This window comes from Pinus tabuliformis, chromosome 3_1 (assembly GCF_031772625.1).
Source record: "Pinus tabuliformis cultivar Carrire ecotype Pingquan chromosome 3_1, CPIR1, whole genome shotgun sequence".
Taxonomy (NCBI): domain Eukaryota; kingdom Viridiplantae; phylum Streptophyta; class Pinopsida; order Pinales; family Pinaceae; genus Pinus; species Pinus tabuliformis.
Window position 1 is genome coordinate 305032660 of NC_142301.1, and position 17943 is coordinate 305050602.

Sequence of the window (17943 nt, forward strand, 5' to 3'; positions counted from 1 at the left end):
GTTGAGAAGGAAGAAAAAAAGAAACCCCTCGGCATGAGACCAAGTCAGACTTGCTAGTGGTGATTCTAGCTTGCAGTCTTTGGTGGAGTTAGCATTTTTCTTGGTTTTCCCTAGCCAGGGTTCTGGAGAGCTCACAGGGTTGTACCAGCTTGTGATAAGCTAAGAGTATATACTCAAATTTCATCTGTTATCTATATATATGAAGTTTCAGCTATACAAGATTGTGTTATCACAGATTTGAATTTTAGATATCACTGTCTTCATAGTTTGATCATTTTCAACACTTATATGTCATGTTCATTTGGCATAATTTAAGGCTGAAACCGTTAAGGAATTTAACATTTATATTGCAGATAATATGATAGATTCACTGTTGTAAATCTGCATTAATTCAATTGATTTCAGATCTAGTTTATACATGAAAAGATTGACCCAAAAATTAAAATGCTGAAACTTGTTGGCATATATTTGGTATCTTCACTGTTGGATTGCCTATTGTGATGTGGTTGATGTGAAATGAAATATTCTCTGCTCTTTGCTGCTGTAATTTATAATTCAGTTCACCCTTAAGGCTGATAATTTATTGGAATTAGATCCATGGAACCTTTAAGAAGGTGAAATTTCTGAATTAGCAAAATAAACCTCAATTCATGAAATTTCTACATACTCCTTACAGCGCACCTCATTAAGAGCCTCAACTACCCAAGGGAAAATAAGGTATGTAAACATTAAAATCAGGAATTTCCTTGCTGCAAACTTCATTTCTTCACATACCTCATTGTTGTATCTTCCATTGTACCCACCAAAAGAAATTACAATATCTTCTCCATTAATTGAAGTAGAAACAAGACTCAGGCCCTGGGAATCCAAAAAACACTTCAATAAGTCCTAAATATATAATCAGCAACTCATGCATGAATTCCTCCATGTCCAACCAGCATTTTACAATCGCAACAAACTGTACAAGTTATAATAAGGTTAGTTCATATTATAACAGTAACCAAGTCAAATCTGGGGCGAGAAGGCTGATCACCAATCCAGTAGGACATGTGAGAAGCTTTGTATGGGAATTGGGGACGAGCAGTGACAAAAACATAATGCAAATATTGGCACTGTGAAAGGGTTTAGAGTTGGCAAAAACTTTGGGTATCAAAAACCTTGTATGAATGGGATATTCAAGCTTAATTATCAGTATTATGGCACATAGAAAGAAAAAAAAAAAAAAAATTGTGCTTCTATCTTCATCACATTAAGAAGCAGATCTATAAGCCTTATTTCATACCTGTGGCCTTTTTCTGCACTAAATCAAGAAGCCAATCGGTTGATAATAAAGCAACAGACGTGGACAAAGTTCAAACAACATATACATTTAATCAACTTTGATGACTTGGACACTAAGTTAAAGCTTGACAACTTGTAGAGTGACTATGATTTCCCTGCCAGATTTCTGTTTTTCTGATTGTCTGCAGGTCTATGGCACTCCCAGCTCCAAACATTAGAAGTATGAAAATACCTCCACAATGGCATGAAGGACCAAGACTCAAAGCAATAATTTTGGAGAAACTCAAACATGTAAGGAACTAGGTGGCAGGTCAGTACAAGAGAAAACAAAATGAAGACATACAAATAGTTGTGTTACCTGATCCACAGGATTTGGACGTTGTATCTATGGATCTGCATTTCAGATCCAGACCCACCAAGATCCATGAAGGATTTGCCAGCAAGAAGGGCCGGCTCTAGCTAGAAAAGGGTCCTTGAACCCCGAAATGGATACATGTGTCTGAAAGGGATCCACATTTTTAAAATGGATCCAGCAAAAATGAAAAGGGATCCTGCTGCCAGTTAACCCCACGCCATAGTTTTAGAAACTGGAACCGAGTTTTGACCAGCCCACCTATCTAATCAGGTTTTGAACTGGAACAACATCGAACCAGATTCAATGAACCAAGTTTGAGAAAAAACCATAAAAGAATTAATTTTTAATGAAAAAAATATTTTTAAGATTTCAAACCATGATTCTAAACCATTAGAGACAAAATATGCAATGTTTGCTCATCTATATAACATGTAAGGGTGAATATATGAAAATGGCACCGACTGCAATACATATCAACAACAATATTCATAATCAATGAGGGTCTAAATGGACTCTAGAGTCCAAAAATAATGCTACAAGCTATTGGATCACTGGCCTACTACAAATCACTGATCAACATGATCACTCCTCAAACTCATCATTGATTCACCACTACTATAAAGGGGATCATCAACAAGGGCTACATAAACATTATCTGGCTCAAAGTCTTTAGATTCGGATTCCTCAACCTTATAATATGGTAGAAATTGAAAAAGCTTAACATGACTAAGCAATGATTTTGGATTGAGTGAAGGCTTCATCTCCTCAACCTTATAATATGGTAGAAAAAGCTTAACATGCCTTACCAATTATTTTGGTTTGAGTGTAGGGTACATTTTTGTTTAAGGCCATTGCAAAGGATTTCAATCAATACCACTATCAACATCAAGGTACATAAAGGGCTTCATGCCCTTGATTAAATGCCAATACCATACCCTGATACATGATAGGATTCAATAAAAATGTTGTAATCCTAACAATCTAGAAATCCTGAAAACGGCTAAGTCCACCAAATTTTGAGTGGGATGCGAAACTTTACTTTCTCCATATGAAGTCTGATAAGGTTGGAACCACTCTCAAACATCATGAAATGATTAATGGTAATGTTAAAAATTTAAGAATTTAACATTACCATTGATTGCCAGCATTGCTAGGGTTGAATTAGGTTTTATGTTTATGTTTAAGGTTTAGGGTAGGAAGGGTTGGTTTACAGCAATGGGGGGCTGCTTTGGGATAGAAACAGACCCTTGTCTCCTCCAAAACCACCTGAAAAAACTACCACTAGGGATCCCTGACTCCCCCAACACGTGAGATCTTGTTCAGGCAGTTTGGTACCTAACTAGTACAAACCAACCCTCCAACTAGGTTTTTCTACCAATTCATCACCTAGGCCTATCCAACTGACTGGTTTTAACCAGGTTACCAGTTCAGACTCGCCGGTTTTTAAAACTATACCCCACATGTGCGGATCCCAAAGCTAATTTGACTTAATTTTAGTTATTTGCAATTTTTTAAGGGTTTTGGCCCCTAGATTATTTTACAAGAACCCCTGCCCCACTTCCAGGATAGCAAAAAGTGCTCAATTGTCTCTATGAATGGTTAGACTTGAAAGTTTGAGCAGAAAGTGGTCGTTAGTCGACTCAACAGTCAACATTGAGCAGTGAATAGTGGGAAGGGGATTCATCGTTCAATTTAATCAACTATTAGATGCACCTACAGGTAATGTAGTGTTAACTCAACAGTCAACATTGAGCAGTGAATAGTGGGAAGGGGATTCATCGTTCAATTTAATCAACTATTAGATGCACCTAGAGGTAATGTAGTAAATATTAATGATACTATTCTACAATCTGAAGTTTCAAAATTTTATGCTTCATGTTTTTGTGGTTGTCAATTGTCTAGACTCTACAATGTCTTTTTGTGGCTATTAATTGTCTATATTCTACAATCTAGACTTTTGTGGCTATTAGCAATGACAAACTATTTGTTTCAATTCTTGTGCTTTTCCTTTTCCATTATATATGTGTGTGTGTGTGGATCCATGTGGATGTGCATATTCCATCTGCATAGAAGTGGATTGTCAATCATTTAGAAAGACGTGTTGATTGCCTCATGGTATCTATTTATCCATACTGAAGTTGGGTCACCCCGTGATCCTCTTATATTTGACAATGAGTAAATTAATAAGTAGATTTAGAAGGGCATTGTTGGATTGACATGTTCTCATCCTGAGTATTGTTGGATTGACATGTTTTCATTCTAACGTCTTAAATTTAAACCTAAATTCCCAAGAAGTTTGGTTAACCCATGGTTTTCTTGTTTAAAAATACTTTAATAATATAATCCACTTGGATTATGGTCTACATTTGGATATAGGGAAATTAGTGCTCAATGGATATTAATTTGCTCCCTATGGCTTCAAATCATACATGGATTAAACCAGTGTTGCGGGGGAGCGCCTCCCCCCCCTCGATCCCGCTCCCAATCCGCGCTCCGGGTGGGAGCAACTCGGGAGCGGGTCAGGAGCGTGCTCCCTAAAAAAAAAAACGCTCCCTGCCTTTAAGGGAGCGTTTTCAGGAGCGTTTTTCTTTTTTGCAATTTTTTTTTTTTTTTTGTAGTGATGTTCCAAATGCAATTTTTTTCAAAGAAACAAATAAGTTTTGAGTGGGGCAGCTTAATGATCAAATCTATGGCCCTAGTACTAATATGCGATTCATGGTGATGTTAAATTCTTAAAGTAAAAGTGACATTCTCCTTAATCTTCATTTTCATCCTTTTACTTAAATTTTTAACATTACCATGAAATGACTCAGGATGTTTGAGAGTGGTTCCAACCTCATTGGATTTCATATGGAGAAAATAGAATTTTAGATTTCATTCAAAATCCAGCAGACTTACCAGTTTTTCAGGATTTCAGGATTGCAATGTTTCCATTGAATTTTGTCATGTATTAGGGTATGGAACTTGTATTTAATCAAGAGCACCAATCCCTCTATGTACCCTGATGTTAGTGACATTGGTTGTCGAACTCCTCTATCATGACCCTCCTAAAAATGTACGCATCACTCAAACAAAATCTTGACTTGACATGCTATGCTTTTTCTATCTTATGTTAGTGCTTAGAGGGTGATATTAATGACAAAGATCCCTATACGGATACAGAGGTAATGACAAAGATACCTCTGGATATTAATGCTTAGAGGGTGATATTAATGACAAAGATTCAGATTTTCCAACAAGACTAAAAAATTAGACATTTCTCGTGGTGGCAAGAGGCCCAAACATAAGCAATAGATAATAGATTTACTTGTCTTTTCTAGTTTCTAGTAGTTTTTATAACTATTGACTCTTTCATATTTATTATGATATTTTTTTAAACAATGTATGACAATTTAAGTTTGAAGATGGCAATTATAACTCATTAGTAATGAATTATGAATATGATGCTTCATGAAAGTTGAAAGTTGTTTCATTTCATTTTATAACATTTCATTTCATGTTAGATATTATTTGTTGTAATGGTTACACTTAGCTTACAAGTACAGCTTTGGTGATCAATGATGATAAATGTTATATATTGAATTTTGAAAGCTTGAAACTTTAAGATTGATGAATCATGAGACTCAATATGTTGTATGTTACTATGTTACTAATTTGTGGACGTGGTTGATGAAGATTATAACTTCTAAATGATTGTTGTTATATGGTCAATCTATGTTTTTTATATCTAATTCATCATTCTACATGTTTTTGTTGACATATATGTATCAAAATATAAAAATATAAAAAATATATATATTATATAAAAAACGCTTCGGGATTCCCTCCCAAATCGGGAGCTTCTGAAAATGTCGCTCTCGCACCTGTTTTCGCTCCCGCTCCCAGGTAGCACTGGATTAAACATTCTAATCAGTTTCTATATGACTCACCCATTAAGCTCTTTCACTATCTTTGAGAGGGTAATATCACTATGTGATCTGTTGAAATATGTAACTCAGTTCAGTCTTCATAATGACATGTGTAATCATGATTTTATGTAATTGATTTAAAGAAGAAAATAAAATTATTTTGTTATGCTTGAGTCATGGGTTTCATGCTCAACGAATTTTATTTCTATAGATGAAGCTCCCATTGAGAGCTATTAGGTTTGGTCATCAAGTCATAAAGTCTATTGAGTCAATGCCAAGGATTGAAGACCCATTTGGGCATGTTTACATTGTAAAAAGAGAAGTTATTTACCCTCGAAGACCTTGTCACAAGTACCTCATCCAGTCGGCCTTCAATAGAGATGAAAATCATTCTAGACAAGTATGTTGGCGTAGTCACAAGATGAAGTCAGCCTATTTTGATGGACAGTCCACTATATATAGTGAGGACTCAACCTCTATTATGACACCATTCGACCAAGCATCAAAGGATAGAAAAGAAGTTCGAAGATCACAAGAGAAGAGGCTAATCTCCTAGCGAAGGAAGAAGGATCATAACCAGGTTGTTTCTGATCTGTTTCGGGTTAATATACCTCACACGTGTAAGAAGAATTGGTGCTATCTACTACAGAAGGAACTGAGATATCACAGTCACACCAGGTCAGATCAAGGGAGAAAATCAAGTTGGTTCTCAAGTCAAATTGCAGAAGGAGGAGTCTCCATCTACAGCGAAGTGAATTAAGGGGAAAATCTCTCGCACGTGCTGCAACTAGGGTTTCTGAAGAGGCCGAGAGTTACAGGTCTGATTCGAGAGTCCGAAATCTCAAGGGTAGCCATGATCCAGAGGAAGGCAAGTCAGTTTGACTAGTGTTGACTTGGGCAAGAAGAAGAAGCAGTGAAGAAGGGTCTTGTGACTTGGTCTTGGAGAGGTTGTTATGTCAAGGGTCTTGGTCTTGGTATTCGTCACTTGAAGTTTCTATAAGAAGAAGAATTCATTTGGGTTTTCCTCTCAAGTTGGAGAGGTTTTGGCCCTGGCTGATCGCCTACATCCTGTGTCTCTTGTCTCATTATTGTTTATGGTTTGGTAGCTGTTTGATGAAGAAGAACACTATAATAATCTAAGTCAAAAGAAGAACCTAATCTAAAGAAGTAAAAAGCATTCACAAGCAGTTATCATCCAAGAGAAATCACCTAATTCCAATGCCCTAGATTTCTCAACATGATCTACATGGAGTGCAAACTTTATCTGTTGTAGTCTAGCATATTTTCATTTTTCCATTTTCAGAGTTCTTTTCTTATCTAGAAAATTAATTTTATATTTTTTAACTAAAAAATAAAGAACATGTCAATAAGCATTCACCACTCAATCAGCGTATGAGTCTACATGTACAAACTAGTATGCTTGCCTCTGTTTGCCTGCTTATTGTATCATTAATTATCTATTATTTTCTGAATTATGTCAAATTGTCAAAGATGTTATAGCCTATAGGGACTACCATGATGTGTTATAAAGTTAAACTTGATCAATGATTTATAATTGATCATATTCATCATTTTCCCCACCTATGACTGGAAATATAATCTCTTTTAATTTTTTTGTCATATTGATCTTTGTTTCATAATCAAATAACCATATAAGTATTTACTAATTATCATTTGCTAGTCATCACAACATATGCTCCGTTTTACTTACAACAATTTGAAATTCTCCACATACATAGTGTTATAGACATGGAACCATTACAACAGAGTGAGGAAGCAAATGTACCGCATAATTCCACTTTCAATAAAGACCCAAGATCTCCTTTATGGCAATGCGTAGAAACTCTCAAAAAATTATGATTCATACAAATGGAGAAGCAGTGGATGCAATAATTACTAAAATGATACATACACTAAGGGTGAAGAGCCATCTCAATGGGTTGACTAACACAAGGGTATCAATAAGTGTTGGTCCAAAAGATGCAAATGGTAAGCCTAAAATATGGCATGTATATTTCCACAGTCAGTAACATAATGTTGGTGAGAATTTCTGGAATCCTGTGTATTTTGTTTGAAGAGCCCGATGTTTCAGGTGAACACTTCACCCATCTTCATGGGCAAGAAGCTTAATTGATGATAGGAAGAGTGCTTGACCAGGATATAGAGAGAATGGGGAAAATAGCCATAAGAGAAAGTGAGATTAAAGGGAACGTTGCACAAATGATAAATTTGACTAAAACTATACGAAGAGAAATAATCAATTAAAATTGAAATTAAATTATTTAATAATTTAATATGATTATTATTGAAATTATCCAAAGTTTTGTTAGTTATATTAAAATTATTAAATTGAAAAAAGAAATACATATAAATAAAAAAGATTAAAAAATGAATTAAAATTAAAATTAAGATATTTAAAAATTTTGATTGGTCAAAATTCAAAAAGGGGGTCAAACATTTGAAATGGCTAAGAATTAAAAACTATTATTATTTTATTAATTATATCAAAGGTATAATTAATTAATATAATTATTGGATTTATAATTTAAGGTTATATTAATATTATAGAATAAAATGAGAAAAATACAGAAATAAATCAAAAGGAATAAATTTGAATTACAATATATAAAAAATTTAAAATTTGTTATTTGGAGTTAGTCAATAGTCAAAAAGGTCAAACATTTGAAATGGTTAAGAAATGAAATATTATTTAAATTATTAAATACTATTATTTTATTAATTATATGAAAGATGGTTAAATTGGAAAAGGGAATTTAATAAGCAAATGCTTTAAATTAATTAAAAATTACAATGAGGAATAGAAATGACTATGTAAAGAGAAAAAAAAAATATCATAAGAAAAAATCTACAAGGAAGGGATTAGGAAGGGTTAGAATTTAAATTAGAGGGAAATGGTTTAGATGATAAGAAATGGATGGTGGGTTTCCAAGAATGGCTTAATTGGTGTCCATCATCCCGATGTTTTTCAATTTCAAGGGCTTCCCTAATGACCCTGTTGGAATGGTATGGGGCAGAAGCTAAGATTTTGGTTTTGTCAAAACAAATAAGGTGTTTGGTAGTATGGGAGTGCTCAGCAATGGCAGATTTTGCAATGCGGTTGTGGAAGGTGTCAGTCATGTGTTTTTTCAACCGAGCTTTAAAGGATCTACCGGTTTGTCCTATGTAAGTCATTCCATCGGAACAGGGGATCTCATAGACTCTGGGACCTAACATAGGGTCATTTTTATCCTTGGCTGATCTGAAGAGCTGGTTGAGGGTTTTCTGGGGCTTGAAGAAGGTTTTGATGTTCTTTTTAGAAAGGATCTTGGATAAATGATCGGTAACCCCTTGAATGTAAGGAAGGGTTACTTTGGCTAGGAAGGTTTTTAGGACGAGGATGGAAACCAGAGTGGAAAGCTTTGTTAACCTGGGAAGTGGAATAACCATTAGACTTGAGAGCTTTGCAGAGATGGGCTTTTTCCTTGGCAAAGGATTGGGAGAAGGAGATTCGAATGGCTTGGGTGACAGGGGTTTTAAGAATGGCATATTTTTTTTGCAGGATGGTGGTGGGAGTTAGCATGAAGGTACCTATCAATATGAGTCTTCTTTCAATAGACTTGGTGAGTTAGGGAACCATCAAAGAGGTGCGAGACAAGGACATCTAGAAAGGGAAGGGAATGTTCACTTCAAGCTCCATAATGAACTAGATGTGGGGGGAGATATTATTGAGATGGGAAAGAAAATCGTGGAGCGCAGGTACACCATGGGACCAAATGACAGAGGTGTCATCAAAAAAACGCTTCCAACATTTAAGTTTAAGGTGGAAGGTCTCAAGGGCCATGGTTTCAAAGTGTTCCATAAAAATATTAGTGACAACAGGGGAAAGGGATGAGCCCATGGTTGTGCCCTCAGTTTGTTCGTAACAAACCCCGTCAAAGGTGAAAAAGGTTGTGGTAAGACAAATTTTGATAAGGTTGAGAGTTTCGGGATCTACAAGCTTGGAAATGAGATCAAAGGCGTAAGGAACTAGAATTTTGGTAAATAATGAAACGACATCAAAGCTAACCATGATGTCATTCTCATCAAGCTTAAGGTTCTTGATTTGCTGGATGAAATTGCAATCTTTAATGAAGGAGGAAGAATGGCCAGAATAGGGACAAATCTTTTTGGCAAGGAATTTGGAAAGGGCATGGGTGGGACCTCCTATAGCGTTGCCAATAGGTCTAAGGGGGATATCCTGCTTGTGAATTTTAGGTTGACCATAAATCCTAGGGGTAATGGGGTTAAGGGGGATAAGAAGTTTTTGGATGGCTGGGTCAAGGGATGAGGACTTAATGGCTTTGGTGACCCTGTTGGTAACAGATTGGAGGGGGTTCTTAGTTAAAGGTTTGTAAGAAGAGGAGGAAAGGAGATCAAGCATCTTACAATGGTAATCCGAGGAATTCATAACAACTGACGCATTGCCTTTATTAGCTTTAAGAATGAGAATGTTGGGGTTGGAATTGAGCTGACAAAGGGCTTAAAAGTCTTCCTTAGTAAGGTTAGACTTAGGGAGCTAGGACTCAGGAGTTTCGAATAATGCATCCACATTCTTGCCGAAGCTCTTTCGCTACATGGGAGGGAAGGTAGTGGGAGATGGATTCAATGGAGCATATAATATCCTCAAAGAAAATGGTACGAGGAACAAGGGAAAAGTTAAAACCTTTCTCAAGAAGGCTTAATGAGGGGGCATCAAGCTCAACAGAGGACAGGTTAACCACTTTGGCATTACGAGAGGAAGGAGGGGGGTGACAGGAATTTAGGGGGGTAGAAGAGGAGGAAATATTATGAAAGGAATTAAAATAATTAGGATTTTAGGTGGTGATAGGACTAGAAAGAGGAAAGGAATTAGGAGGGAAAGGTGAGGAATTAAAATTAGAATTATCAATGGACTTAGAAATACCATTTTTAAGATTAGATGTAATATTAAAATTGAGATTAGAAGAATTATCAAAGCTAGAGGAATTAGAATGAGAATTATAATTTGGATCAGTGTTGTATTTAAAATAAGAAAAAGAATTTGAATTATGGTTATAATGAAAATTAGAAGAAGAAAAAGATTTATAAATAGAGGCATGGGGACTCAAAAAGGCATTAACGAAATTAGGATAATTATTATTAAAAAAATTGAAATTTGAATTACAACCATTTATTGAATAGTCACTAAAATTAAGGTTAGGAGAAGAATTACAAAGGGAGGACACATTATTAGCAGCAGAAATACAATAGACAGGTGAGTTATTAGGGTTGGTCGTATCCACGAGCAGAGAGGGGGAAAGATTGGACTCATTGAAGGGACCGGTGTGATTATGCAGGGAGGGAGAAGCTTTCAGGGAACTGTCGAAGGCAAGAGGATTGACACAGGATGAGGATGGGTCAGCCACAGAAAAAGAAGACGCTAAGGAATCTAGCATCCCTTGAGATGTTGGGTAACTCGACGTCGCTAGAGTATGAGCCTTAGGGCTAAGTGATGAAGGAAGAAAAGACATGGTTGATAGCAATGGGTCTGAAGATGGGCTTCCTTCATAGGAGGAGTAGTTAGGTTCAACAGGAGAGGGTGAGGGTGACGCTACAATAACTACAGATGAAGGAGGGATGGGGAGACATAGGACAAAATTGCAGAGAGAAGAATGAGGTTGTAAAGGTAAAAAGGAATCATGAGGGATGGGGGTGGAAATGATTAACAAAGATATATAAAGAAATTTACTAAGGGAATTTGGAAGATTGAGATTATCATAAGACATAGAAGAATCTTTAAATGAAGAAGGCCAACGAATCTTCTTCTGATATAAAGATTGAAATTTCCGGATTTGCTTTCTATTCGCAGATTCTTGAGAATTGGAGGCCGAGATAGCAAACCTGCCATCTATAATAACCCAGAGATCAAATTTTATGACAGACGAAAGTTTTAAATGTAACTTGTATAATTTAGATGATAAAAAGGATACAATTGACCTGATATGACGAATTTCAGCTCTGAAAATAGCGTGTTGTCACACAAAGTGTATAGGCACCGCGACAACGCTCAGAGTAAGGGTTGTCACTCTTAATCCTTACTCACTCCATTTAGACTCTCTACTAGACAAGTCAAGGGGGGTAGTCCCTAAGGTAAATGGGTGAGGATAGCCTGTGAAATACAAGGTCTAGGAGACTTAAAGATGGAAAACTTGACGAATGTAAATGAATCTCGATTAACTCAGATGAATAGATTCAACGCTAATGCAACCAAGACACGACCACCAGATAGAAATGATTATAGACCAGTGCCTTTAATTTGAATTAACCATAGATTAAGTAAAAATACAAATTATCCAGAACAATTTTCTAATATGTGACGAATAGTGGAAATCATGAATGATCAATATAAACGCCCAAAACTGTATAATGCAAGAGAAAAATGATTTTCATTAATGACCCAGATCTAGAATTTAATTAACTTTCTCCTAGAGCCAATATAAATTTTAAAACACTAGTCACACTCTGACCATAGAAAAATCATGCAAATTTCATTTAATCACCAAATAATGCTAAGGAACTTCAAATTTAAATTTTAATTATTCCTTAGGCAATAACTTCAATGTGATAAATAAATAAGTCGAACTGAATCTAAGGGCTAAATTTTAAGATTTTAATGGGCCATAGGCCACATTAAAATATTTAATGTAAAAGTGCAAATCCATTTAATTTAATTCCTTCGTTACCAAAAAAATTGTTTTTTTTTAGATTTTAAAATTTTTAGAATTTTTAATTTTTAGGATTTTTTAATTGTTTTCGATTTTTAACTTTTTAGATTTTTAAAAATTTTAGGATTTTAGATTTTTAAAATTTTTATGATTTTCTAAATGTTTTAGATTTTTTAATGTTTTTTAAACAAAAATAAGAAAAATCAAAATCAAAAAATAAAAATAAAAATCAAATCAAAATAAACAAATCGACAAAGAGAAATATAATGAAATGATTTAATGAGAAACCTAAAAAATAAAATAAAAATCTAACTCATAACAAACAAAAGAAACCAAATCGAAATTTTAAAAAAAAATGAATCTGACTAACACACACACACACACACACACACACACTCATGTCACACACTCACTCCCTCACCAATGCCGTAAGAACTAGTGTCAAAAAACCACAAGTCTTTAACAGTACAAATGAAACGGCATGATCTTGGATAAAGAAATTATAAATCATAAGTTAAAGGTTCGGGCTCATGACATCAATGTCTGTATTTTTCTAAAATTGATTGATTAACATGTGTGACTTCAAAGCTCATTCAAAAGATTAAGAGGAAAAATAGTCACAAGTTGTCTGAAATGATTCCTATGTTTTCCTATGTCCATTATTTACTGTCTTGCTATGCAAAATCATTCTCGCTTGTGCCATTTGATTTTGTCTTTATTTATATGAAAGAGCATATGGGCTGAAAACTCATGAATGTGTTGGAAAATGCAATATGGCAGATATGAGTTCAAATTTTCCTTATTCCTTAATGCTTACTTGTGAATCTTATTTATCTTCTTGTGTTTATTTATTAGATCTTTTCATCAAACAAATATCAAGATCAAAACAGTAAAGACAATGAACACAGATATTAGGTTCCAAGCCAGGGCAAAACCCCTCCAAGGGGTTAACCCAGAAAATCGCTTCTCTTATTATAGAATCTGCTTCAAATGAGACAACAAAGACCCAAACCCTTAACCAAATCTTCATCCCAACACCAAATCAGCCCTTCAAAGAGCCCTAATTAGGTCAAAGTCAAATCAAGTCAACCAGAGACAAACCCTTCTAGAACTACACCAATCTCAGAATTTCTGCCCCCCTGCAACAGAATTTCAGACCTGCAGTTACTTCAGAAATTTCAGCCCCTGTAGTTGCTCCAAAAAATGTTATGAATATAATTCATAACAAGTAAATAAATAAAATAAATGTAAATATTAAACAATCAAATATTGATTATGTTAAATAGTCATTAAGTGAAAAAGCATGTCCAAAAGACATGCCCAGTAACGATAGGACATTTGCTTAGGTATATATATGCAGGTCCTCATTGTAACATTCATCACTTGTACAATTTTGTATATAGTAAATTATTATTACAAATACCTTGTGTATTTTTACATTCAAGCCTACAAGCTATCAGTTTTGATGCTTCAGTGGTATCAGAGCCATGGCGCACAATATAATCATGCGGGTCTTTGAACGTTGTTCGCCGCACAATGTGCCATTACGTTCACATCTTGATTGCGTTGAGCAATTTAATAAAATTCAAGAAGTATTTCAGCGATTAGAAAAATCATGTGCAGAAGTTAAAGCATGTCTAAAGGAAATCAATAATAAGGAAGATGATAGCGACAATGAGGAAACAAAACAAGGTGAAGCAGGAGAAGAAGATTTTGACCAGAATGATGATAATGAAAATGAAGATGTTGCAGAAAATGATCAAGATAATGATTCCAATGAAGCTGATCTTAATGTCAAAGAGGATGAAGTTATTGAAAATACAACACTTAAACATGTAGAATCTATAAAAGAGGATGTAAATATAGTTGTAGAGGATGAAGAAATCAAGATTACTGATTTTGATGATGAACAAACAGAAACTACAGTTGAAGGGTTACCACCACCTATACGAATGCAAAGTTCATGGAAGCAAGGACTAGAACAAAAACATGGAAAAGGGAAACTTTGTGTCAATCGTTACAACCCACTTGAGGCCTATGTTGGTAGTGAAAGTATTGGTGACGAGATCATAATTTATGGATGTGATAATATGAATCGAGCTTTTGATGGAGATGTAGTTGTAGTGGAGCTCTTGCCTAAGGATTAGTGGGATGAAGGGAAAACAATGAAAATTGTAGAAGATGAAGAAGATGAAGACGAGGAGGTCCACTTAGTTCCGAATAGTGCTAATGATGCTCCTCGTGATGCCATTTTGGAGCAGAATTCCAAGGGGTTTGAAGGTCATATTACAGCCCGTCCAACTAGGCGTGTTATTGGTATAATTAAGCAGAATTGGCATTCATATTGTGGGTCTCTGGAGCCAATGCCTATGCCTGCAGGTGGTGGTGGAATTGTCAACGCTTTATTTGTATCTATTGATTGCAGATTACCGAAAATCCGAATTCAAAAGCGCCAACTAGGAAATCTCATTGACAAGCAAATCATTGTATTTGTTGATTCATGGGATCGGTATCACGGTATCCATCTGGTCACCATGTGCGGATGATAGGAGAAATAGGTGATCGTGCTACAGAAACTGAGGTTTTGCTAATTGCAAACGACATCAACACAAGAGCAATTTCTGAACAAGTTCTAGCTGGCCTGCCACCCTTGCCCTGGACATTACAACCAGAAGATTTGAGTGATCCTCACTGAGAGGACCTATGCCACTTGAGAGTATTCAGTGTGGATCCACCTGGTTGCAAGGATATTGATGACGCACTATGTTGTCAAGGACTCCCAAATGGAAATTTCGAAGTTGGAGTCCACATTGTTTATGTTACAAATTTTGTTCTCTCGGGTACACCTCTTGATGAAGAAGCTTCGGAACAAGGCATGTCTGTTTACTTGGTTGAGTGGAGAATATATATGCTCCCAAAACCACTTACTGAAGATATATGCTCCCTCCGTTTAGATGTTGAAAGATTGGCCTTTTCAGTTCTTTGGGAATTTGGAAATGACTCCTTCAGCAAATATTTTTCTGTGAGATTTACCAAAAGTGTTATCAAGTCACGTCCAACATTGTCTTACATTGGGGCTCAAGCACGGATGGATGATAGTCAGTTGGTTGATCCTCTAATAGTCGATCTATGCAGTATGAATTCATTAGCAAAGATCATGAGGGCCAGACGGATTGAAAGAGGAGCTCTGACTCTTGCATCTGCAGAGGTTAAGTTTGACATAGATACTGAAACGCATGATCCACTTGATATTGGTATTTATCAAATTCGTGAGGCAAATCAAATGGTTGAGGAATTTATGCTAGCTGCAAGTGTTTCAGTTGCTGAGAAAATATTAAAACACTTCCCTTTGTGTTCAATTCTAAGGCGTCATCCAAGTCCCACGCCAGAAATGCTTGAACCCTTGTTGTGCATAACGGCATTTGTCTATTCGTTGGGCTTTATACAAAAACAAGAGCTTCCTAAGTACTATGCGAAGGAAATCCCTCCTCATTTTCACGACAGCGTCGACGTTCCGCAGATCGTGACCATTGTACCCCTCCATAACCCTGTCTTTAGTCAATCGTATCCCTACGTCTCTCAAGCGTGGTCCCTGTCGTCGGTCAAGCGTAACCCTGTGTCGGTCAATGTGTTCCTGTCGTCGTATCATCATCATACTATATCATATTACGAACTTAATAAGTACAAGCCTAATGGGAGAGAAGATGATGATGGTGCTAAGATGTGGCAGAGTTTAGAGCGTCAGACATAATTAATTGCCCAGTTGCACACAATCATGAAAGATGTTAAAATTTTCTGTGGCACTCAGAGGAAAATTGAGAGGTTGCGACAATTACTTGCAGGTCTCATGAGTGAGCTCACCTACTTTGAGGATCCAATACCTTTACCTTTGGATCCTAAAGTCCTAATCACTGGGATAATACCAGCAGAACACAGCTAGAAACTAGTTGTGTACGATGTCACACCCTGCCCATTTGCTGTTAATTTAAAAAAAAAAAAAAAGACAAAAAACAGTTGTTGTCATCGTCACAGGGTATGCCCGCGATCAAACGTTGGATCATAGGTACCTGATCCCCGGTGATACATTAGATCAATTAAATATGGTCATGACGTAAATAAGTGGTGGTTTATATATTTGCGGTTAAATTCTACCACAATTCGATCGTTGTTCCCAACCTACGCCACATCAGTAGAGAACAAGTCCTGTTCAAACCCGTCCATTGGTCGTCCGTTAAATCGAAAGCCGATTATTGGTCAATCCAGTTCAAAGACGACTTACGACCTGGCCAACTATCGTGCACTTTGAACATTTCATATCAACATAACTTTATTTATATATATATATATAGATAGATAGATAGATAGATAGATATTTTAGATAATATATAGATATATTTTTTAATAATATATATAGTTTTTATTTTTAGTTTTAAATTTTATATAGATATATATTTTAAATAATATATAGATATATTTTTTAATAATATATATAGTTTTTATTTTTATTTTTTATATATATATATATATATATATATATATATAGATATTAATATTATTAAAAAAAAAAAAAACTAGTTCAAGACAACATTACTAGAGAATTCTACATGCTAAGGTACCAGTGACCAATTATTAAAAATGACGTGAGCCAGATGAAGACAATTATTCGAGGTTAAGGTGAAGGAAACTGCCAACAATACAACTTTGAGGACAAAGCTTTTGAAGGAAGGGGCTATGTTATGAATATAATTCATAACAAGTAAATAAATAAAATAAATGTAAATATTAAATAATCAAATATTGATTATGTTAAATAGTCATTAAGTTAAGTGAAAAGGCATGTCTAAAAGACATGCCTAGTCACGAAAGGACATCTTCTTAGGTATATATATGCAGGTCCTCATTGTTAACATTCATCACTTGTACAATTTTATATATAATAAATTATTATTACAAATACCTCTTGTGTATTTTTACATTCAAGCCTACAAGCTATCAGTTTTGATTCTTTAGAAAACTCGCACATGTGAGAGAAAACTAGGGCAAACCTTTGATTTTCCTTCCTTCCAGCTACTACTTCCTTCTTCCTTGCCTTTCTTGTCCTTCTTCCTCAACTTCACACTTTAGATCGAGTTCCTTGATTGTAGATCGAATTGTTGAGCAAATGAGGTCAAACTGCTTCTATTTATACTCTTTTGTGTGGGTCGAATACCCCTTTTTGGGCCAACTTGTCTCTGCTAGGGCCGACTTGTGCTAGGAGGCTTCTAGGACTTTTTTAACTCAAAAATAAATTCTTTTACCAGGTACATCTTGCCTGAAAGGGTCTTACAATCATGATGTTGACTATCTTGACTCATGACAATATATCCTATGACCTAACAAACCCTAGAAGCACAAAGAACATGTTTTTACCTAGAAGACCATCAATAAAAAGCATGAAACCCATGCTTTAAAATAATAACTATTTTTTTCTTTTTTTGTTTGTTACATAAGATACATATTGAAATGAGTACAACAACAATTATGAAGACTGAAACTAGTTACATTTCCAACACTCCCTCTTAACTAGGGAGGTATTCATAATTGTACAACCAGTACAACATCATTCTCAAACTGAAGAGTTCTCATAAGAAGAGTCGGATTGATAAGCCAATTGTAAGCATCAACATTATGACCAGCA

General features: G+C 35.4%; 1 protein-coding gene and 1 pseudogene across 3 annotated transcripts in view; one reads left to right on the forward strand and one right to left on the reverse strand.

Moving 5' to 3' along the window:
* Positions 1 to 17943, reverse strand: part of LOC149186997 (acyl-CoA-binding domain-containing protein 4-like) — a 252052-nt gene that overhangs the window by 69916 nt on the left and 164193 nt on the right. For all 3 annotated transcript variants that reach the window (XM_089411257.1, XM_089411255.1, XM_089411256.1), the window contains exon 14: positions 775 to 858. In XM_089411257.1, the coding sequence (XP_089267383.1) occupies positions 775 to 858 (84 nt within the window). The remainder of the gene's footprint in view (positions 1 to 774; positions 859 to 17943) is intronic.
* On the forward strand, positions 8642 to 16017 carry LOC149186998 (exosome complex exonuclease RRP44 homolog A pseudogene; annotated as a pseudogene).